This window comes from Sphaerodactylus townsendi, linkage group LG06 (genome assembly GCF_021028975.2).
Source record: "Sphaerodactylus townsendi isolate TG3544 linkage group LG06, MPM_Stown_v2.3, whole genome shotgun sequence".
Classification (NCBI taxonomy): Eukaryota; Metazoa; Chordata; class Lepidosauria; order Squamata; family Sphaerodactylidae; genus Sphaerodactylus; species Sphaerodactylus townsendi.
In genome coordinates, this window is record NC_059430.1 from 89210080 (window position 1) to 89234489 (window position 24410).

General features: G+C 42.3%; 1 protein-coding gene across 6 annotated transcripts in view; it reads left to right on the forward strand.

Annotated features, from left to right (window-relative positions):
- CD36 (CD36 molecule) overlaps nt 1-19758 on the forward strand; it is a 98616-nt gene extending 78858 nt beyond the window's left edge. For all 6 annotated transcript variants that reach the window (XM_048502356.1, XM_048502358.1, XM_048502359.1 and 3 more), the window contains 9 exons: nt 64-155; nt 3633-3679; nt 9737-9806; nt 10156-10343; nt 13436-13554; nt 14612-14685; nt 17402-17456; nt 17917-18081; nt 19323-19758. In XM_048502356.1, coding sequence (XP_048358313.1) covers nt 64-155; nt 3633-3679; nt 9737-9806; nt 10156-10343; nt 13436-13554; nt 14612-14685; nt 17402-17456; nt 17917-18081 — 810 coding nt within the window. In that variant the 3' untranslated portion in view covers nt 19323-19758. The remainder of the gene's footprint in view (nt 1-63; nt 156-3632; nt 3680-9736; nt 9807-10155; nt 10344-13435; nt 13555-14611; nt 14686-17401; nt 17457-17916; nt 18082-19322) is intronic.
- The last annotated feature ends 4652 nt before the right edge of the window (nt 19759-24410 follow it).

Here is a 24410-nt window from a genome sequence, read left to right on the forward strand (position 1 = left end):
AGGTGTGGTTTTATCCTTGACTTGTTCATATCGAAAATAAGTTCTTCTCCCTTCTGTCTGCAGTACAATGAAACACTTGATGGCCTTTACACTGTCTACAGTGGGAAAGATGATATAAGCAAGACAGCACTCATCCACAGCTATAAAAACAAGAGGTACTCTATGGTTGTGGGGGAATGTGTACACCTTTTTCAAGGGTACCTACAAATTGGCATTATGGATGGCATGACATGTTATTTATATATATATTTGTGTGTTTGTGTGTGTGTGTATAAATCTGATGATTTTGCAGATTGGTCAAAGACTGTTGCACATGGCAGAGCTCGTCTGGTCTCTATGTGTGCCAGGAGAGAGCAACTTCCCCTACTGTTGTACAGTACAGAGTTGTACAGAGTTGTACAGAGAGAATGGGTGGGTAAAATGGTGGATTGGCTTTGCCAGGGATACTTCATAGCAGGGATATTCCACTGAAAAAAGCAGGAAAAACCCACTGCAAGGCTGATGGCCACAGGGTAAGCACTGCATGCATAAAGGACCATGATCAGATAGCAAATACATTGTTTTTCTACCTACCTCTGAGCTGAGGTTTAAGCAGGGTAAAAATACCTCCAAGAAATTCATAGCTTGGTTCAGACTAGAAAGAGCAATAGAAAACATGTGGACGAGAAGAAAAAATTGTGCAGTCCAAGGATGCCTCCCTGAGTTCATTGCAAAAAGGGCTGGGATGAATCCTGATCCACCTCTGGAGAAACGAAGCTCTGATGCAAGAGGACCATTTGCTTGCTTGTACGGACACTAGAACCAATCCTTTGGGATGCCCCAGAAGAAATCTGAAAATCTCTTCCACCAAAGCCAAATCAGGACCATTGAAGGATTCTGGTACTTCTCCTGGCCAGTTGTTTTCATTGGCCCCTAGAAGCCAGGAGGTGAGTCCTTGGAGAGGGTAAAAATAAAAAGAACCCACCACAGTTTCTGATACACCGTTTAAAACCAGTGCATACACTTGGATGGTTAGGTGCCACAACTTAATGGGATAACACTTCCTTGGCATTCAGAAGGTCTTCAGTTCAGTCGCTGGTTTTCTCCAGCTAAACAGTTAGGTAGCAGTTGATGTAAGGGTCCTCTGCCTGGTACCTTAGACAGCTGCTACCAGTTAAAATAGACAGCACTGGAGGAGTTGGACCAATACCTTAACTTGTTTTTAAGGCATCATCGTGTGTAGTATCATTCCAAGACTCAAGAATGAACCTTGTGATGAATTGGGTAAAATGTAACTTCTGAACAAACCTGTACTATTTGGTAGCAAGTCACTGAGGTTTGTTCTATAGAGGTATCTCTCCCAATTGGCAATTTTCAAAGTTGAAAACAAAGAATACCTTAATGGGGTAGACTCCCAGCCCTGGGGCTGGAATCATGGGTCGCGGAGCACCCATTTAGAAAAATCTTTGGAATTACGTGATCTCCATTTCTAACTTTCTTTTATCATGCTGTGCTGTATATCTGATACTTTTTTTCTGCCTTCCCCCTTCTCTAACTGTTTTGCTATTGGCATCTGACTAAGGTTTCTCAGTTGCTGTGTGAGCTGATATGCAGAAAATGCACTCCCATGATAGAGGCATGTGCATCTTCTCTCCTTCCCACACCTTGTTTTCAGTGGAGGCCCCCACCAGATGGGGAGGGCTGGCACGCAGGCTCCTCCTCCCCTGAATGGATCAGTCCCCATGTGCATTCCACCAGGCTGTGACAGATGAAATGCAAGTAGCAACAACAATCACCATAAACAGAATGCCATCAACTAAAATCTCAGACTCGGGAGGGAGGGAAAAGCCATTGATCCTCGGGAGAGAAGAGGTGTGGGATGGCCCAGCCTGCCCATATAAGGCCGCACCCCTGTCTCCTCCAGGCATGTCGCAAGCTGGGCAGCCCAGCCCCATGCTGGGCTGGATGCCAGCACTGAGCCTGCCATTCTCCCTGCCCCTCTCCCTGGCCCGCCCCAGGCAGCAATGGTGGCCAAGGTGAATCTCAGCTGCTCTTTGTTGTGTTATACTCATGGGTCAATTGTCCCTTTAACTTTCTGGAGAAGATCCCAGTTGGGTGATTACATTAGATGCTAGGAATATGGAGTATGGGAGGAGGCAGCAAGTAAGCCAATACCTGTTCTCTGAGTTGCTGTGGTCTGGGTTCAAATTGAGTGGAGATTACAGTGTTATCAGCCTGATAACACTGCAGGGTTTGCTCAACAACCCCTGGGCCACAGCAATGCATGGGACTCATAGGTGCACCCTGACTGTTAAATGTATTGTCGAAGGTATTCATGGCTGGATTCAACTGGTTGTTGTGGGTTTTCCTGGCTGTATGACCGTGGTCTGGTAGATCTTGTCCTTAACATTTTGCCTGCATCTGTGGCTGGCATCTCTGTGATACGTCTCTGAAGATGCCAGCCACAGATGCAGGCGAAATGTTAGGAACAAGATCTACCAGACCACGGCCACACAGCCCGGAAAACCCACAACAACAACCTGACTGTTAACTTCAATAATTTGAATTAGTTTGATAAGAATATGTAATTCTGCTTTGTTGTTATGGCTTTAGGTCAGCAGATGGCCAGCTGTTTGAGATTTTTTTTTGAATTCTTGTTGAAAGCAAGGTTTGATGCCTCTGAGAGAGCATTTTGATGTAGGACATTTCAGGATCATCAAAAAAATATTGTTTACATATTTGAATATTCTTTGAACACCTCGTTTTGTTTTGCTTTGCTCTATTTATCCTTTTGTTAGTGTAGACCAGCTGTGCTGTTCTTTAGTATGTTGACTTAAGAAAAACATGAACTGTGGTTGGTATTTGAGAACTGCTGAATTGTTATTGGGCATGCACAGAGAACAAAATCTCCTCGGAACCCACCTTAATAAAATGTAGTAATAGCACCAAGCCTTTATTCGCATATAAGACAATACAGGTAAAATACAGAGAAAAAAAACAGATTTAAAACAATCCCCAAAGAGAATGATAACAAAGAATTTCTTAATAACAGAGTGACACAGCAAAGTTAAAAAACAGAACTAGGTGTAGATATTGTTTCAGTAAAATATTCCTTTCCATGTCAGTGTTTAGAGAGGTTCAGTAGTCAACATGAGTTACAGGGTGCCCTGTAAGGTACAGAGAGTGTTCAAAGACTTGAACAAATTGTCAGTGTATTCTAATCCCCCTTTCATCTGTTTCATGATGAATGCAAGTCATAGAAAAAGTACCTGAATTCCAGATGTAAGTGCAATAACAGATGCACTGGTAAGGACATTTGGAAGAAAGATTCATCCCAGAGGAATGGTGAAAAGTGTTTACTATAAAGTCCCACCCCCATGCTACCAGAAAATTAAAGCAATGAGAATGGGTAAACAGCCCAGCTGTGTACCAGACCTGGTACCACCTCTCAGTTCCAAGCTGTGAAGTATGCAGTCCTGAACTGTGCATGGATGGACGGTGCTGCACATATGCCACAGACCTTCATCTGCATGAGACAACACACTTCCCCTCCTTTTGATTGGATAGTTTTAAAAAAATGCCACATGGCCTTTCTAATGAATTGGGCCTCCTTATGTCCTAAGTGGAATCATTTTTCTCCCTTCTCATTACAGCACCCTGTCATTCTGGTATAGTTATTGTGACATGGTCAACGGGACAGGTAAGTGTGTGTATAGAATCCAGAACTGGGTCTACTTTGAGATTTTTGTGTTTACTTGCTTGTCTTTTTGTCTCTTCTGAACATCTGGGTTCCCTTATCAGAAAACAGGCTGATGGACAAGAAGGACTAATAGCTTGGCATTTCTTTCCGATCAAATTCCTTCTAGCAGGTTTGATTCCCCCCCCCCCCCATGGCATGGGGCAACAGGGGACAAAGGGCAGGATGACACAACTAAAGGAGAAGATGTGCCATGAGATAAGTCATGTGAGATTCTGTTGCAGCAATCTTTCCAGGAAATTCTAGAAATCCCCCCCCCCCCAGCTGTATGCATCAGCAGTGGTTTCTCTGTAGGTCAGCTGCTTGTGAGGATCAGAGTGCCTGTTTATTAGTAAGTAGATTGTTCATTCTGTCACATGGCCAATGATTCACTTGGAAGATCACAAAGACAATTCATCTTTTCAAAGCAAATAATTAGGAAATGTTATATTGGTTCATTTCCAGGGTAACAGCAATTTTGTATTCTTGGAATCAGGACTGGAAATCCCAAAACTTCTAAAGCAGAAGTATTTAGCTATTGAACAGGCAACTCCTGAACCAGTTAAACAAGGAATGATTATCCTGATTTAACAAGACTGGGAAACCCTATTTGCACATCAAAGAATGCTCATGCAGTGGCTCCCTAGCCAAATTCCAGCTCTCTGCCTAATGTTAGCATGAACAGGCCATGTGTGAATGAATGGGAGACTGCTTTTGAATAAAGTTCCGACAAGGCATGTTGCTATTGTTAGAGAACTCCATACTGAGATAGAGAATACAGAGACCCATTTTAGTAAGATTTCTTATTTTGCCTTGCTTCCTAGGAGCTCAAAGTGGCATGAGGTGTTGTCCATTTTTATCTTCATAAAGGGCTACCTTGCTATGAACACCCAAGCAGCAGCAGGAGAATTTTTAAAAAAATCTGTGACATTAGCTGTGACATTAGTGGAAAACTCCAAAATGAAATGGGGAAGCTCTAGGAAGAAAAATTACTCTGCCTGACTCAAAAGAACAGCAATAAAATCATAAACTTTAATTGAAATGATTAAAAACACTATATCCAAATATCAACAATGGAAATAATAATGCAGTACATGAACAATACTAACAAACAGAAAAGGATTCCCAAAATATGCACAAAAGATAATGAGTCTCTGTATAAATAATATCCCTTCAGTGAAATCCTTGCAATTCAATTGTAAGCATCAAACAGACCTCCAGTAATCAAGTCAACTGAAATGAAATGAATTCTTGTCCTTCATCAAAACATTGGACTACCCAAATAGTATTCTGCTTGTTGCTCTGATGATAGAGGCTTGAAGTACTCCAGTTGCCAGATCTCACCTGGATACCATGTAAAGAGAAAAACTGGCCATGCATAAGCATGAATAAATATCAAAAGTTGGAAGTACTCCAGTTGCCAGATGTTCAGCTGGATGCCACATCAGGAGATAAGCTGGCCATCAAATAGATATCAGTAGCACTAACCCTGGTAAGTTAAACACTTGTTCAGCCACAACAATTCTGCAGAGACCACATTATAATGCCAGTGAAAATATATTATATATAAAGAAACTTAATAAACTACATAAATTCACATAATTCATACTTACATATACAGAATGTATCAAGGCATCTAGCCTAATAGTATAACTTCAGAAGATGAAGTATCAAAATTCTCAAACCAAATGCATCTAAGCACAATGGATGAAGCATCACCAATAATTAGCAGAGAAAGAAATAACCAAGCCTGCTAGCTTATATTGTTTGCAGCTGTTTCAGCCAAAAATGGACAGAACTTAAAGAGACTTAAAGGAACATGGTAGTATAAAGTGATATTAATCACAAATAACAACTCAAATCCTGATTCAAACCCCAACTTGTTTGAAAAGTTCTAAGCTTCTTCTCTAAGCAGAATTTGGGGCACATTTTCCAGAATGTGGTTGGAATGATGTTTATACAAAACCAAAAACTCAAGTCTCTGTATGACTTTTATGTATATATTGTTGAACTAAAGGTTCATCAACCTTTTAAAATCTGATGTTGGAGGAATGTCTTCCAAAATCCTGTTTTACTGGTCTACGCGTGAACCCGACATAAAAGGCTTGACGACACATGAGATTAAATATACACAGTCCTTGGTATTACAATTGGAATAATGATTAATAATGTGTCTGAATTTAACAAAAGGATGGAAAACTTCTTGAGTAGAAATGGCTAAATCACATGCAATTTCCACAAGCGTAATGCCCTTTAACAGGTAAATGCATCTTGACAGGCTCAATATCAATCCTGACCAGATTCTGTTTCAATTTTTTTTTTCTGAAACCAACCCTAGGGAATAGGCTATAGCCTGGCAGTGTTCCTGGTGTTTTTTAGAGCTTCTCTACATGACATCTATTTTTTCCCCTGGGAATGACATAGAGATGCTGCCAATGTCACATACCCCATGTCCCTGTGCCCAATCTTCCTGCTAGTTTCTTTGCTCAGCTTGGCAGGCCTACACTCATGAAATACCTCTGAGTAGACTAGACTGAGAGGATTCTTCTGTGCATTGCCTGATGAGGTGATGATTCTCTCTGGCAATCCAACACTTTTCCTTCTTAATGGATGGACTAGTGTGCATATTCTGCCTTTTTTAAAAAAAAATGTCTTCCTCCTCCTAGGTCAACTGTACCCGTTCCTTTTTCATATCTAATGCATATTTTTGTGATACCAAGCAACCCAAGTATGACCCTTCTTCCGTTCTTGCTCACTGATGGTGTGTCCCACCACCTTCTCTATCAGCATAATGCCTGCTGTGCCAATGCAGCATGCTGTCTTTCACTGATTAGGCTGGGGAGGAGACAACCAAATGTGTTTGCTGGAGATTTTGTGCTCCTCCCACTTGGCAAAACATTTGCTGGGGAAGTTGTAAGAATGAGCAATATAGTCCATTCTGTGACTTCACACTGCAGAAAGTGTTAATATTTCACTAGGGAAACAAAAAAAAAACATCCTAAATGTAAGAAACAAGTTGTGCAAATAATTTTTTTTAAAATACTGGTTGATTCTTGTAAACCGTGACTATCAAAGGAGAACATTATTTTAAAATGACAGGCCTCCCCATCAGCCACATTGTCTACTCTAGCATATTCTGTTGTGGAGATCTTATTCTCTGATAGATCCTCATTGTCAGATTTACACAAGAAACAAAATTGATGTGGGGGTGAGGAGAGATATGGACTCCTGCAGATGGGAGGTGTCACATCTTGAATGCATGCTGCTGAAAACTTTCTCAGATATTTGCATGTTCTGCCCAGGATTCCATTGATATTCTCAGTTGATATAAAGGATTTCCACTAGCAGAATAGGAATCCCTTATCCATTGCAGCCTCACATGCTTCCTGAAATGCTGCTGAAGGAAGGAACCCACCAGGAATAGCAGGGGTATGCAGCAAGTATGCAGCAAGAGGACAAGGGGAATCTGTGAAATTTCTTCCCTTTCTGTTAGTGGAAATATCTCTTGGACCCAGATCTTTGGTTTCCCATGTTCCAATGTGCTTATGTAACCTCAGCTTGTGGGTTCTGTGGGGCAGTACTTGGAATGAGTTGCAACAACAATTTTTAAACAACAATATGGTTTACTTTTCTTTACAATTAACACTTTTAAAACATCAACATTTAACGTTACAATTCAAGGTCCTGTTCAGGTTGCATTTCAAGTCCTTCTATTTACAGTCTACTGATATTGCCAAGTCCAAATTCTTCTTTGCAAGTTGGCTGGCTCCTGAAGACTCCAAGGGCTTGATGAACAGGTTGCAACATGATGAAGGTCTCCAGGAGAACTCTCACCCATTACAACCACAAAAGAAAACCCTGAAACAATAAACTCCAACATTTACAACATAGCAAAAAACAACAACTACCTTCCCAGTAGTTTCCAACAATATTGCAATTACCTTAACAAGGTGTTAAGGGCTTATAGAAATCAAGGTCCGAGTCCTGGTAGCCTTGTTCTTCTGCAAAAGAGCTCTTTCAGCCTCTCTGCTGCTCCTGGTCTCTACCCCTTACTGGGTCAACTCCATTCTGGGCCAACCCATACTGGGCATGGGGGGTTACATTCTCCCCACTAAAATTCTGTCAGTCCCGACAGTAATCACAATGTCTAACTCTTTGAAATCCATTGCACAATAATGATTTCCCCAGAGATTCCTGTACTTGGAGGAAACCACATTTTTGTGCATCTGAATGCAGAACATTGTCTTTCTTCCCTTGCAAGGATTTCCAACTGTTCCAAACTTAGCTGCACTGAAGGTTTGCAAAACTTTCCAGCAAATGTTGCTGCATTCAGCCAATTAGTTTGCAGAAGGGATGTGAAAGGGTTGCAACTGGAATCCCCTCCTTCATGCAACTGCCAAACAGAATCCATGTGCTTCAAATTCACATAGCAACATCTCTTGAACTTACATCACATAACAAAACAGTTATATGGGGATCAAACCCCAACACTGCTCACGTCCATTGCAAGCAATTTATATTTGCAATCTCACTTCCAAGCCCCAGCTGGTTGGGCGCCATTTGTAACCCTCAGCTTGTGGGTTCTGTGGGGCAGTACTTTGGAATGAGTTGCTGCAACAACTGAATTTTTAAAACAACAATATGGTTTACTTTTCTTTACAATTAACACTTTTAAAACATCAACATTTAACGTTACAATTCAAGGTCCTGTTCAGGTTGCATTTCAAGTCCTTCTATTTACAGTCTACTGATATTGCCAAGTCCAAATTCTTCTTTGCAAGTTGGCTGGCTCCTGAAGACTCCAAGGGCTTGATGAACAGGTTGCAACATGATGAAGGTCTCCAGGAGAACTCTCACCCATTACAACCACAAAAGAAAACCCTGAAACAATAAACTCCAACATTTACAACATAGCAAAAACAACAACTACCTTCCCAGTAGTTTCCAACAATATTGCAATTACCTTAACAAGGTGTTAAGGGCTTATAGAAATCAAGGTCCGAGTCTGGTAGCCTTGTTCTTCTGCAAAAGATCTCTTTCAGCGTCTCTGCTGCTCCGAGTCTCCACCCCCTTACTGGGTCAACCCATTCTGAGCCAACCCATTCTGGGCATGGGGGTTACACTTACAGTGACTAATGAACAAATTAAAATGACATTGAAACAACAAGAGTGATAACAAATCAAAAGTCTGTAGATCTGGAATCAGTCTGCTTCCATTAGAAAAGCTGTCATCCTCCCATGATGTTCACCCAAAGGATTAGAATTTTGAGCACAGAAGATGCATGGTTAGGCTAGGATATGCACAGATGTTCCAGCTTGCCATTTGCACAATCCCAGGGTTGTGAAAATTACTTATCATCTTTGGGGATAAATGTCTAAAATGAGTGATGATTCTTTTGGCAAAGCTAAGAGCATTTACAGAAACAGGAGGGGTACATGTTTCCTTAATTATTGCATTTGAATTGGTTTCTCTCTGTTTCCCATATTTGGAGGTAGTTCTGCATATCCTGGATAGATGGAATGAAAATTTCAATGATTGCTACACCAACAAGCATTTTTTTTAAAAAAAGAAGCAATCTTGCTGTGGCTCACAGTGGCATACAGTGCCATCCCATCTTTGCTGTGGACTCTGTGTGATCTTGTGTAAATTACTGAACTGGCTTCAATTCCTTAAATCGATAGTTTTATAACTACACTGTTTTCCAAATTGAAACAGTTGTAAGAAAAGGATTTTCCATTGCCAAGAGAGATTCCATGAGTATGTAGCAAGAGTGGAGGCATTATTTAGGGTGTGCTCTATACCAGTTCTTAATCCTAGCTTCTAAAATGAATCTGTGGGTGTGCTAGTGGAATTACCAGGATACTATTTTATTGTATGTAAGTTCCTGTCAGTCTGATTTTGGTTGGGAAAGGTGGGGTATAAATCTAATTGTTGTTATTATTTGAAATGACCTGACAGTAGTCAAATGCGTATCAACTGGCTGTTACATGGTTAATATGCCACTTTGATTTTATCCACAGATGGGGCATCATTTCCTCCTTTTCTCAAGAGGGATCAGGTGCTGTATTTCTTTTCTTCTGACATCTGCAGGTAGGGAAAAATGCTATTTGCATCTTTTTGATTTAGTGACTTGATTGAATTAACCTTCTTCCCTGGTCAGATTACAGCCATACCCGTAGGGTTTTTAAGGAGGAGGTGAGCAGAAGTGGCTTGTCGTTGCCTGCATCTGCATAAGAACCCCGGATGCCTTGGTGGTCTCCCAGCCAAGTATTAACCACAGCTGAAACTGCTTAGCTTCCAAGATTTGGCAAGATTGAGCCAGCCTGGGCCATCAAAGTGAAAGGCATCAAACTTGTAGGCTCTGGCCTGGGGCACTGATATTAGAGATTACAGAACAGAGATTACAGAAAAGTAGCATCTTTCTCTTTTTGCTCTGCAGGTCCATTTATGGAGAATTTGACAGTGATCAGGTTGTGAAAGGAATCCCCCTTTATCGCTTCATAGTGCCTCCAGGAGCTTTTGCTTCACCCCTCATCAATCCAGATAACATCTGCTTCTGTCTAGATAAAACCATTTCAAAGAACTGCTCATTAGCTGGGGTGATGGACATCAGCACGTGTAAAGAAGGTACCAAACTGGAATTTGAACTTGGCAAACTAGTAGAGTTGGAAATGTGACATGATAGATTCTGAATAATCTGGACCATGTGAATTGAACTGAATAGCTGCAACAGGATCCGTGTGTTTCCTCCATCCTGTCAGGAGCAGCTTTGAATGGGACAAGAATGATTACAGAATCAGATTATTTCTTGATTGACTTGCAGGAACGAGGGGATCATATTAAAATCATGGGTATTATTTTCCGAAGAACTGTTAAATAGTGTGGTCTTGAATGTCAACTTTAAAAAAAAGTACTGTTGTACCACTACAGAATCCCAGAGTTAATGTTCTCAAATGTCACATATAGCTCCTGAATGAATGATCAGATATGCTTCTGTGGAGATCACTTAAAGTGGAAAATGCGTGCTCTGGTACAGGTGCTGACCACTAACAGCCCCCATTGGGACTTACCTTCTGATCATCAATAGTGATCAGGGAACCAATTGTCAAAGATCTGTTTGTTTATGTTAGTTTGTCACAAGCACAAAACTTCTCACTATGTTGTGAGGTGTTTGTAGGCGTTTATGGGGAAGCTTGGAGGGGACAGAAAAGAAGCTGATGTGGTGATGGCTTTGGAAGAGAATTGGTCAAAGCTACACTGAGCCTGCCCTGAAAGCGTGGAGTAGAAGTCAAATAAATTAATAAATACATGTCCTCTTGACTAAATGCAGCTGCCCATATTCAGAGACATCCAGAGCTGGTTTACAAATTACAAAGTCCTCATGGCTGCTGCAAGAACTTTTGGTCCTATAGTATTTACTGGTGGACCTTATAGTATTTACTGAAATGCAAGCCTAGGTTTTTTTCCCCAAGTGTGGAATCAAAAAAGGGGACATCTTTCATTCACATACAAGATATAGTTATATCCAGTAATTTTTTTAAAAAAATTAATTTGTACCCTGCACATTTTCAGTGGGGCTGGGGCAGCTAACAACATATAGTATTCATGCATATATAAAATTAAATACATAATTAAAACTAGTCTGAATATATACCAAACATGTATCAATGGTATCTTAAAAATAAGCTATTATTTCCCTACCTTACCCAAATGGGAAGAAACATATTCTATATTTTATATGATTGCAAGTAAAGGTAAAGTTTCCCCTTTCAGTCGTGTCCGACCCTGGGGTACCACTGCAAGCAGTGATTTCATAGGCAAGCCGTTTTTGTGGGGTAGTTTGCCATTGCTTTCCCCGGCTATTCTTTACCCCCTAGCTACGAGCTAGGTACTCATTTACCGACCAAGGAATGGATGGATGGCTGAGTTGACCATGAGCCAGCTGCCAGGATATCTGACCCACAAGGGGATCAAACTCCTGACCGTGTAAGTGGCAGTGCAAGCATTTAACCACTATGCCATGCGGCAAGGCAGACTGGCAAATACCCTCCTGCACTGGTAAATTTGGTACTTTAATGGGAGGGAGACAGAGAACTAAAAAGGAGAGGGGGAAACCAAAAGGGAAAGGGAAAAGAGGGAAGTGAAGGGAAGGAAAGATAGCTAGTATAATACCATCACTGTCCTCAAGTGTAGGCCTAGCACAGAGGTAGGGAACCTGTGGCTCGAGAGCCGCATGCGGCTCTTCTGCCCTTGCACTGCGGCTCCACGAGCCGAGCCGCCAGCCCCATCCTTGTCCACCCTGCAGGCAGCAGGGTGGGCACACCAATTGCCCACGGACGGCTGGGCCGCACCGTGGGCTTCCCCTCTCGCCTGCCCCGTTGAAGCAGGGTGGGCACTTTCCCGGCGGCTGGCAAGGCCGAGCCGCCAGCTTCATCCTTGCCCACCCTGCAGGCAGCAGGGCGGGCGCATCCATGCACTTCTCAGAATGAGCGGAGTAAAAAAAAACCCCAATATATACAGTGTTATCTTTATTTTAAATGTCAAAAATTATTTGCGACTCCAAGTGTTTTCTTTTCCCATGGAAAACGGGTCCAAATGGCTCTTTGAGTGTTAAAGGTTCCCTACCCCTGGTCTAGCAGAACATCTTCATCTTAGACGCCCTGCAGAATTGAATCAAGTCTTTCAGGGCACCAGTCTCACTGGACTGAGTTTCTCCCAAGAGGGGAGAGGTGAAATGCCACAAAGGTTTCCATACTGTTTCCACACCTGCTGTTGTGTTTATGTCACAACTGTGCCAGTTATTGTGTACATGCAGAGGTGGGATCCAGCAGGTTCTCACAGGTTCCCGAGAGTAGGTTACTAATAATTTGTGTGTGCCGAGAGGGGGTTACTAATAGGTGATTTTGCCACATGATTTTTGCCTTAGTTACACCCCTCCTCTCAGCAGTAGCGCGCAGAACTTGAAGCAGTCTAGCAGGAGGTGCACTGGCGTGCGTGGCAGCCTGCACCTGCGTGCATTTGTTTCCCATCCAAGGACCGGCGCAGCGGCTGCATCCTTGCCACAGCCCCGCCCAGGAATGCCCTGCCCCCGGAATGCCCGGCCATGCCCCCGTCATGCCCAACCCAGCCCCACTGGTGCTACGCCACAGTTTGAATCCCACCACCATGGGAACCTGTTACTAAAATTTTTGGATCCCACCATTGTGTACATGCCACACCTGTGACAGTTGGAACCACAGTTCTGTTCCGCAACAGCGCCATCTGCTGGCCATCAAAGCAGCACCCTCTGATACAAGGGAACCAACCATGCCTTCCTTGAAAACCACTGCCTTATGGAGTGAAAGAAATGGGGCCCGCCATCTGGACATGACCCACCCACCCTAGCAGAGGAAGGGGAATGTTAGGGAGGAACCGGCCGGGTTGCCATGCAAGGGAACGGGAGAGAGGGAGGGGAGCGAGGGGCCCCTTGCCCCTCCCCTCCCTTGCAAGCATTGTGCAATGACACATGTTCGAACCGTTTACTTCCCCTTTTCTTTATTTTCCACTTCACTAGACTCAGTCACAGCAACGCGTGGCCGGGCCCGCTAGTGTGTGTGTGTGTGTGTGTGTGTGTGTGTGTGTAAGCTATGTTGAACAAATAGTTTGTGCAAGTAGTGCACAAGTAGTGTAATCCAACTTTGTGTTAATAGTTTGTGTTCTTCCTCCTTTCTCTTCTGTAGGCAAGCCAGTGGCTATTACATTGCCACATTTCTTGTATGCAAGTGATGAAGTCAAGGAAGGTGTTGAAGGAATGAACCCAAATAAACAAGAGCATATGACCTATTTAGATATTGAGCCAGTAAGTAATTTTCACCATTGTATTTCTCCTCCTCTCCCAGTTCCTGTCACTGGGTATCCTACCACAGTGATCCTTGAGTTCCTATCATTGGATCACTTCCTCTGCTGCTTTCTGTAGACATAGGAGGAGTGAGTACTCTTCTTTCCAAAGCTGCTGTAGAGGCACTCAAGCTGTCACGTTGATCCTGTTTGCTTCATGGTCTATCAGTTCATAAAGTCAGAAGACCTTTATCAGTCATTAGAGGGCCTACCCCAGGATTGCTTTTTTTGGGGGGGGGGGACATCATCAGGTTGTGTTATCAAATGTATTGGGGGAATCCAAGCTTCACAAGCAAAAGCGTGCATGATATAGATCTGGACTCAAGTGCAGGAGGTGGTTCTTAAGCCTCCACAAGTCAGTTGTCAAACTTAAAATGGCTCTGGAGGGTAGTGCTTACCCCATCAAGGGCTCCATATATATTGATGAGGTAAAAGTTGGGGCAGATTTATTTGTTTATTTTTCATGTATATCTCATGTAAAGCAGCTTACATTGTTCTTTTCTCTATTTTATCTTCACAATAACCCTGTGAGGTAGGTTAGGCTGAGAGATAAATGACTGGCCCATGGTCACCCACCAAACTTGCATAGCAAAGTGGGAATTTAAACATGGGTCTCTCAATTCAACACTAACCACTGCAGTGTACTTGTCGCCTCATGCCATTTCCAGTTGGGGAAAATGGTGCCAGAAAGAGGCCTAAATTTCCTTGTGGTCCCAATCCAGATCAAGACCACGTATGTAGGAAAGTTATGCTGACCCATCTGGGGATGTACCCAAGGAAAATGAACACATGAGTACACCAATGCAGTGAATGGGCAATATCTTCTTTTCTTACAACATCCCATTATAGTGTAACTCTGTCCCGCTTTCTGTTTTGTATTGTGAACGCTTTAGAGACAACCCAGTTTGAGCACAGGAAAAGCAGTATGTAAATCTTGAATTCTGTCCATTACTAGGATTAAATACCCCACCCCCACCATTTTTCCTTATAACTTTGGGGGGGGGATTTTTTTGTTTCAGACCACAGGATTTACACTACAGTTTGCCAAAAGGCTGCAGATAAACCTAGTGGTGAAACCCGCTCCAAAAATTACGTAAGTTTAGTGTCAACGTTTTATTTGGAGTGAAAACGTTTGCTGCATGTTACTTTTTAACAGGACTTTTAAATAATTGGTGAGGGCTTCATGAATTTTGTGCAAATATAAATGTAGCCAGAATATGGTCAGTTTATTGGAGTTGTGGTATCCTTAAAAAACTTTTATGGATAGGACAGAGATTATATTCCAGGTTCAAAGAAATCTCTGGTTTAAGATTTGAGCCACTTACAAATTCAACTGTGATCTCAAAAACATGGCCACATTAAATTAAGTTACAGCTTAACTTCCAAACCACAAGAGCATGGGGTGTGGTAGGAATCAAATAAAAGTAAAGTAAAATATCTGTGCACTGGGTTTTCAGCTCTTTTATGCTTTTAGAGATGTCCAGGTAGAGATTTAATAGGTAATCTCTTTTCAGGAGAGTTTTGCATATTCTCAACCTTCTTTCAAGCCACCTTTCCCTCAAGTATCTCAGAATAGCATCCGTCTCACTCTCTCTTCCCTGTTAACAGCTTCACTGATCTAAGATGGAGCCCAGAACATAGCAGGGTTAGCAGAGCTCTGATGCGTTAGTATTTTAGGACCTAGAATTGGAGTTGTTTTTGACTCATTTGAGGATTTTTGTAGAGCTGAGCAACTGTATAGAGATAGTTAGACTAAAATGAATCAGTTAGAAGTACCTCTGTTTTTATTTCGGACTGTTTTCTGGCACTTGCTCCCGACCCAACAGCTGATGGATGGAGCTGCCGGCTTTGTTTGGGCAGTGGCTTGCTGGGTGAAAGGGCTATGCTGGTCAGTGACTGAGGGGTGCTCTGCGGCTTTTGGCCAGGATTGGTGGAAGGGGCAGATAGGGAAGGCCCCTGGAGATCAGCAGCTGGGGTGTGTCCGAAAATGAACAGGGGCCTCCAAGCAAAATAAACCATGATAGTCGACGGGAAGGGCGGCGGCCGAGACTGCCTGAGAGGGCGGTGTATGTAAGTGCAGTGGCCGGGAGTATTCCAACGAGGGTGATGACTGAGACTGAGTGCAGCCACACGACCATGGAGACCCTTAAAGACTGTTGGAGACTGGTGGCAGCGGTCTCCAAGCTCCGACTATCAGTGTGCAAACGGTTAAAAAGATCGAATCTGAATCGGAGGGACGCTGAGATGCGGTGCAGGCTGAGCCTAGTGACTGTGATGCATCGAGGAGAGCCAGTGACAGAGGTTTCCCAGTATCATCCCTCAGGCTGTGCCCTAGGGAGAGTAAGGGCTCCCAGATACCAATGATGCCAGATACAAAAACAGCAGTCCTTAAGCTGCGAGAGAGCTGAGGCTGGATATTATCATCTGAGTACTGAGGCCACTAGGTGACAGTGGGGACTGGTGGCAGCAGCCCCTGAATAGTACTCCTTTAAAAACTATCTCCAAACCGAGTGTGCTAGGCACGAACGGCAATGGCGGCAGCAGTCTGTGAGTCTTCGGTGGTGTGAATGCTGGTGGCCTACAGCGGGAGATCTAAAAATCGTAGTATTTAGTCTATTATTGCTGTTTAGTGAGGTTGTTTTAGGTTTCCCCCCAATTATGTTATCTTGGTAGTGTTTACATTATAGCATTCAGCTAGTGTTAGAGTCAGTTTAGTTTAGCTTGGGTATAAGTTAGCTTGGTAGAATGTGCTTGTTTCTGTTAATAAGCTAGGCTTCCTGTGCTAGCACAACTGTAGTGACTGGGGAGGAGGGTTAGTTTCTAGGTTGATATTTGTAGAGTATTTGTAAAGTCACCATCTATTTATTAAATTTTGTTTATGCTGCTAGAGGTGTGATGATGTTGATGATATTGAAATGTTAAAATGTTGTTGCTTCTGTTATCCCATGATGTTCTGTTATAATTATTGATGCCTGGGTTATGTAACGTTTTGATGACATGATGTTGATGCTTTTGTCATAACCTTATGTTTAAAGGTTATACTTATTGTAGCTAGACTGTTTCATTGTGATATGATCGATATTTATTTTATGTTGTTGATAGTATGTTCCTTGATGTTTGTTGCCTATTATTATGGTTATAGTATTGATATTGGAGCTGTTGTTCACCGCCCTGAGCCCTTCGAGGGAGGGCGGTATACAAATCGAATGAATGAATGAATGAATGAATGAATGAACCTTCAGATGTTATGGACTACAGTTCCCATCATCCCCTGCCAGCTATAGTCCATAACATCTGGAGGGCCACGAGTTTGACACCTATGAAGGCAGCTGGCTAGGAACAAGTAGGTGACCCAAGGTCATCCAGGGAGCTTTGTTGTAGTGTGGGCATTTGAAATGGCATCTCCCAGATTCTAGTCTGACACTCTAACTGTTGAATCATGCTCTTCTCTAACTGTTGAATCCTTCCTTCCATGCTGCCTGGAAAGTACTATGGGGCATTGTGTGTTAGAAGATAGTTATGTTAGTGCCTTCTAAAGCATAATATTGATGAGTGCAGGGTCATCATCTTTAACCCTCATGATGAGGCAGTCATAACCCACAATAAAGACAATGTTTCTCCGCAAGAGTCAACATCTCGACCAGTTGTTTTTTTTTTTTTGGGGGGGGGGGGAAGAGCTGAGTTTTGATGTCTCTAGCAATGTATTGAAGGCAACTATCTAATCTAAAAAAAATCTTTAAAATGTTATTACCATCCTTTGAGTTCCTCAGAATTCTATCATGCTAAATTATTGTCCTATTTTATTTCAGGGCCTTACAGAAAGTTCACGAACCCTTCATATTTCCCGTCCTTTGGCTCAATGAGGTTGGTTGGATGCGTCTGTGTCTCTTGCCAGTGGTTACTATTTATGTTTAGAATTATAAAGCCATTATTTGTGTTTTAAAGTGGGTGCATCTTTTCTATCAGACAAGCAGTTTCTGAGAGCCAGTCTGTACATAACTCAGCCTCCTAGGTGCATGGCAGCATTCTTGTGCCACTAAGTGCTACAGTACCACCAATCATGTCCAGCTCCATTCATATTTTGGGGGTCGGGGTTGGAGGGGGGGTTGCTGCCAGGAGCAGGGCTGGTCTCATTGAGAAGGCAGGTCAGGAAGAGAACAATTTCACTATCTGACAGGAAGTCAGAGGCTGTATGTTCTAGCATTTCTGTCCCTATGCTCGTCCCTATAATCTGAGATGATAAGAATTATGTGTGGATAGAGAAAGCTATGGAGGGATGTTGCTTGTGTATTTGGGATGATGTACCTCTTTGATTCTCTTTCAGACAGCAGTTATTGATGAAAACAAAGCAGAGTTTTTCCGATCCAAAGTGACAAATAAGATCAAATTGCTACACCTGGTGGAAGCTGTGCTGCTCATTGTTGGTGTGGTGATGTTCGTGGGATTTCTGGCCACATATTTAATTTGCAGAGCACAAAAAGTCAAATAAGTAAGCATCTGTTTGCTAGATCTCCATAGCACTTCTCACAGGGAAAGTGATTTTCAGTCATTGTTCTGTGGTAAACGCAGTTGTTATGGCAGCTTTGCTTCTGTTTTAAAGATGAGGAAATTGAAGCCAGGAGAAGATTGTCTAGTGCTGCCGTAATATCTGACATTGCAAATCACTTAATTCGGCTGCCTTGCGGAAAACTGACTAACCTCCCTGCAGACAGCAGTTTGAATTCATTTATTTGCTCATTACATTGATAAACTTAGAAACTGCTTAGAGTGGCATTTAAGCCTTCTGTCCATCCTGTGGATTACCTTAAATGGGGACAGCCAAGGCACAGTTAAGCAGTCGTCTGTGCAGAGACCTGACAGCTTCTTCATGCATTTCTTGATGACCCATGGGTGCATGCCAATAGACCTGAAGTGTGAATTCAAAAAAGAAATTGCCAATTTGTGTCAAGCTAGTGATTCATCAGGGAACAAGGCTTCCTGTTGTACATGTGCTCAGTTGCCAACTTAAGCAATGTGCAGGACCACCCTGAGGCTTTTGAGAAGCCTAGCTTGGGCACCAAGTCCCCCCGCCCCCGCAACTGCTGGTAGGAAGAATGAGGGAAGGAACAGCTTCCCTGCTAGCCAACCCACTGAAAGCACCTGCTGCAGCTGTCACTTGCTGCAGCAAATCTTGAACTCTGGAACTCTGGCACTCTGGCACTCAAGGCAATCACCCGGATGTGTCTAGTGGATGGGCAGGTCCTTGCCAGTGTCACTCTAGCATGAACCTGGCTAGATCAGAGCATTGGTTGGTTCATGTAGTCCAGAAATCCTTCTTTAAACAGCAGCCCAGCCAGTTGCCCTGGAGGGCCAACAAATAGCACAGAGGCTGAGGCCGTCCCCGGAGTGAGTTGCCTGCTAGCTCTGAGTTTCTCCCCTCTTTCCCACCCTGCCATTCCTCCTCTCTCCCTGAGCCTTGCTTACCTCACATTGTTGCCTTGAACCAGAAAGAATGGGGTGCAGTTAAGACATATCTTTCAAAGATGGTGTGCTGTAAGACTGGTGTCTGAACCTGCTTCTTAGCCAGATCCTTCCAGCTACTGACACATGTGTCACAACTGCCCTAGCCCAAGACCTTGGATTATTGTTTCAGGAATAAGTATACCAATTAAGATACCAACCTTTTTGGACAGACATGCTGATTTGCAACTTGGATTAATTCACTGATTTTGTTTTCATCTGCATTTCCAGGTCTCTCACTGCTACATCTGTAGGTGAAAACTTCATTAACAAGGGGGAGAGGACATAACTTCCAGATGACCCCTCTGACAGCATTGCCGAACTGTTGTTTGAGAAATGCAAATACCTTATGGTAAAGCATAGACAATTACTGCATCTTGGAAATAAGGAATCAACTGCTGTTCATGAGAACTGTTCCAAGGCTGTGAAAATGTGAATTCATGGATTAGCATTATGCTGGAGATCTAGATCTAATCTACACCAAACCTGCCTCTGTTTTATCACTTCCTTATTTCTTTCCTTGGAAACAGAAGCAAAATGGGCTTGTGTTCACTGGTCTCAAATCTGTGTGCAATCTTATTTTCCCTCTTCAGTCGTCCTGTGAAAAAAGAAACTGTTGACGAACTATAGCAAAGAAATTTACAATAAAATAGTTTTTGGAAAGTAATTCTATTAAAAGAGGCATTGTCTGTTTTGTTTCTCAGCCTCCTGTTTTCAAGCCCACACACCCCACTTCTACCCTACCCATGGCAACTGCTTGACTTCAGAACACTTGCTTTAAAATACCTCTCTGACAGTGTTCTACCTGTCCCAGCTCAGCTGCTGGGCTGATGCTTGAGAATGACACTGCTCCTCCTCCCTGAGTAATGGGGCAGCTGTGTGGGGATAGGTTCCACACTCAGGACATGCTTTGCTCTGAGTGGAGTATGGGGATGCTGTGCTCTTAAAAGAAAAGAGTTAAGAGGAAATGAAGACAGATGCCCCCAGTCCCATAATCATCTCTCTGTGGAGATCAGGGAAGCCTGCGGGTGAGAGGGGGAGAAAATTATTCTGGAAGAACTCTTTGCTGCTTGCCACAAGGCTTAGAAGGAGCCGCGCTCCTTCAAAACAGGCTTTGGGGGGGAGTTCTTCAGAATTTGCTCTGTCTCTTGATTCTCCAAGGGTGCGGTGCTTGGTCAAAACATTAAGTGGCACCGAAGTATTCATCTCTGTATGCCGTCTCATCCACTCTCTGCCCTTCACCATCTCACAAGCATCCCATCATATATTTTATTGCACTTTTTAAAGAATATCATGCTTACTGTGTTGGTGGCCGTTACAACAGCTGTAACCCATGGGTCTGCATTACTATTCCCATGCAGAGGGAAAACAATGGTTTGCCTCTAAAGCCTCTAAATTCAAACTGAGATTTTTTAACCGAGTGCTGTCATAACAGGTTCTGCTCATCTTTAACTCAGGTTCATTGCCCTGAGAGCCCTGTCTGATGTTTGTGTAGCTTTAGACAAGAACCACTAGGTGGCAATGCTGTATTGGAAGCCAAGTGTTTTGGATCAAATTTATTTAGGAAAGGGATAATCCTTCTTCAAAATGTGAACTAGTGGTAAGCAAAAATGCCTATATGAATGAGCAGATTCTCTAGGAAGCCAAAGAAACTGGATTATAAATATAAAATTGCAGTCTTCCTAATTCAGATACAGTCTGTCTTTAGCCTAAGGTATTAGATACCATTGCAACAGTGTCTTTGCAGGTGGATGGACCTGTTTCCAAGATACTCTGCCAAAATTCAAGACTCATTGCTTATTTCCCTAGAACTTCTGTTGTAACAGTGACTGTCCCTGTTCCTTGTTTTGTAGTTGCCTCATAGCCTGACTAGCCCTTTCTTGTGCTTGAAATTACGTTTCTTTAAAACAGTGGACATATTTTGAAATCAGAATTTGTTGAAAAATTAACATTTGCTCTAATGGGATTTTCTGGTTTTGGCAGTGAACCAAAATTTTGCAATTTGCTACCAGTCTGATTTTTGAAATCTTAGCTTCATAAGAATTTCAAACTTTGACATGCTTAGCAGAGGGGACATATTTTATATTTATGTTTCTTAATACATGATGTGATCTCACCTCATGGGTCAGAAATGACCCAGTGCTTGGACAGAGAGCTACCTTTACCTAATACAGTTCTGAACCTGTTTAAAAACTGCTCACAATACTATTTTCAGAAAGCATAGAGGAGTTTAAATTCACCAGTGTCCTGAAACTTCTACATTCTTCTTAATTTTTCAGAAGTTTGCCAGGAAAACCTGACACAATGTTTGTTGATACACATGGATGTGTGTGTCAGCAGTGGGTGGTGGAATTGCACTGGCTTTGAGTAATTATAAAGCTCATATTTACTGCCCAGTCTGTAATTAACTAAGCCAAAGATTTATATGTCAGCTGAGTTCTTCTCAAGGAAGTCATCGAGACTAGCTGCTTACTCTTACAATGTCCATTTCAGACAGAACTGCAAATGCTGGATCAGTTGCTTATTGTGATAATCTAAGTGTCAGCAACTTCTTTACAGGTGCTGCCTGGAAATACAGTCAGTTGGCTGTGCTTTGTGCTGTGCTCTTCCCCAAACTACTGAATGTCCTTCCCATTTCTGTGCAGTAGGTATAATTGCACGATCTCTTGGGAAACCAATTACCACTGATATTGTTGTGTAGAACTGTTATAATTCTTGATTTGGGAACTAGATGCATAGTTACAAATAGATGCTTTTCATTCCTGAATATGAAAATTGCATTGCAAGCCAAGCGTCATCCTGCTGGAGGCTGTTGTTTTTAAATCATAGGTTCTTGCAGACTCAGAGGTGATGCCTCCTGAGGTTAGAGCAGGGCAAATGACAAATGGGGCAAATACCATCATCTGCTTCACTAAGGTGGCCTGGCAGAAAGTCAAGAGATGATGTTCACTTTATGTTTGGAAAAAGCAGTAGGCACTATGGTGCTATGAGCACCATATCCTTAACAATCTGCTCCAAAATCGATTTCATTTAATTTCAGTCCTTTAAAACATTCTCTTGATGTTGATTAACATGTTTGTCTCAATTATATTTCTCTTTTTTATCATAATGGGAAACACACTTTTTCAAAAGCAACTACTGCTCCATTCCATTGGTTGAGATTCTCAGGGATTGGATCTTGCCCCTGACGAATCCTCCCTGCTAAATTTCATACAGTAGAAGAAAGCACACTTATTGCACAGTCAATTATTTTAAAAAATACAAACAGAGCAAAGGCAAACAATCAAAAACCCAAAAAGACCTATAAGGGTCTAGGGGGAGAGCCATTGTGGTGTAATGGTCAAGAGCGGTGGACTCTAATGTGGAGAACTGTGTTTGATTCCCTACTCCATTGCATGAGCAGTGGAGTCTTATCTGGTGAACTGAATTTGTTTTCCTGGTCCTCCACATGAAGCCTGCTGGGTAACCTTGGGCTACTCACAGTTCTTCAGAATTCTCAACCCCACCTACTTTACAAGGTGTTGGTTGTGAGGAAAGGAGTTTGTAAGCTGCCTTGAGTCTCCTTACAGGAGGGAAAAGCAAAGTATAAATCCCAACTTCTCTTCTTGTTGGAGTTTCCCTATTCCAGTTAAAGAAGAACAAGGATTATGGGTGTGGATTCAAGGCAGGAGAAATATACACAAGAGCTTTGGTTTCTTAATTCACCTATTAGCTTCAGGCACAGACATAATAAGTTTCAGTTAACTTAGATGTTAATTTAGATGGTACAGTTAAGATGTTTCTATTGTTCCTGACTAATGGATTGTTACAAAGGGTTCTGACAGGCTGATATTTTACACAGTACCCTCACAAACAGCCTTTTGTCAGTCAGAAACCCTAAACTCTCTTGAGGAAAACAAAGCAAAACTCAATACATTCAACTAACTGGTCCTAAGAATTCTTCTTCTCTCTTAGAAGTTCAATTACTTCCTGGTTTATTTATGATGGCCCCCTGTTGAAAGATTCTGGTCTCTCACCTCAGCTATGGCCTCCCAATAAACAACTACCAGTTTTCTTGTCAGGGTATAATTTTGCTATCAGCTCAGGCTGAGACCAATAGAACCAGTCAGATTTGCACACGTTGACTGAACTACTCTCCAAAAGCCTCTCAAGTTTCTCTTCTAAGAGAGATATCCTCCTCCCTCTTTGTGTCATCAAGTTGTTACACCAATCAGAGTGCAAGATTGTGCATCTGATCAGGTGGCTTCCATGTTCCTAAGGCCTTTATCCTCATTCTGAATATAATCAACTCTGGCTATCGACTGCACTTTTAAAACTTTTCCTGTGCAGTCTATCACAGCTTGCATTTAATCTGGTAAGAAAAGAGCTCTTTCTGGTCACAGCTTTCTGGTCCACCTATTTACATGTTACTCCTTAATATGTTGCCCCCTCCCATATTCTTCCTGTATGTTTCATTATACTACAGTTTGTTGTCAGAGTAGGAGGAGGAGTGAATATGTACTAGCCTATTAAGCATGCTCAATACATACAGTCTGATACAAGCCTTGCTGTTCAGCCTAGTAATCGCTTGGTCTTACCTTGTCCTGATACACATCCTCCCTTATGACTCATCTCCTCATTCCTAGTAGACAACACATTTTTCATTTATCACACCATTGTTCTGCATGCCATTTCTAAAGGGCACTGAAGATCATATCTTCTTCAGTTGTGCTGGCACGGTGATCAGCAACCCACCATGGGACATTTAGCAACCTTCATAGAAACTGAAGGAGTGATCAGTCAATCGTTTCACTGACTGATTTTATCCAAATGGCTGCCCAAAAAAGAACAATCTGAATAAAGATTGAATTAAAAACTTGAAGATTAGCAGAAATATATTTCCCACCTTTAAATAAAAGAAATTCACAATAGGCTTAATATTATTACAAACCACCTTTTGATGGGAATTCCAATTCAAGTTATATGAAAAACAAATGCCAAGATAAAGGAAACCTGTTCAACTTCAATACCCGCAACAGCCATCAAAAAGAGGTCAGTTTTCTCTTCTTAGGAAAGATCATAATTTTAGAAACACGATGGCTCATTAACAGACCTTTCCTAGAACAGTACTCAGAGAAAAGTTTTAATTGCAAAATTTTGCAAAAGTTTGCAATCCCACCCTTGTACAAGACAAGAGAAGTGCATCATCCAGGAACAACAAGATTGGAATGTTACAGCTTGGTCTGAAGTAGAAGTTAGAGTCCAGTAGCACCTTAGAGATCAACAAGATTTTCAGGGTAGAAGATCAGATGAACAGAGCTCTTTGATTCTCAAAAGCTT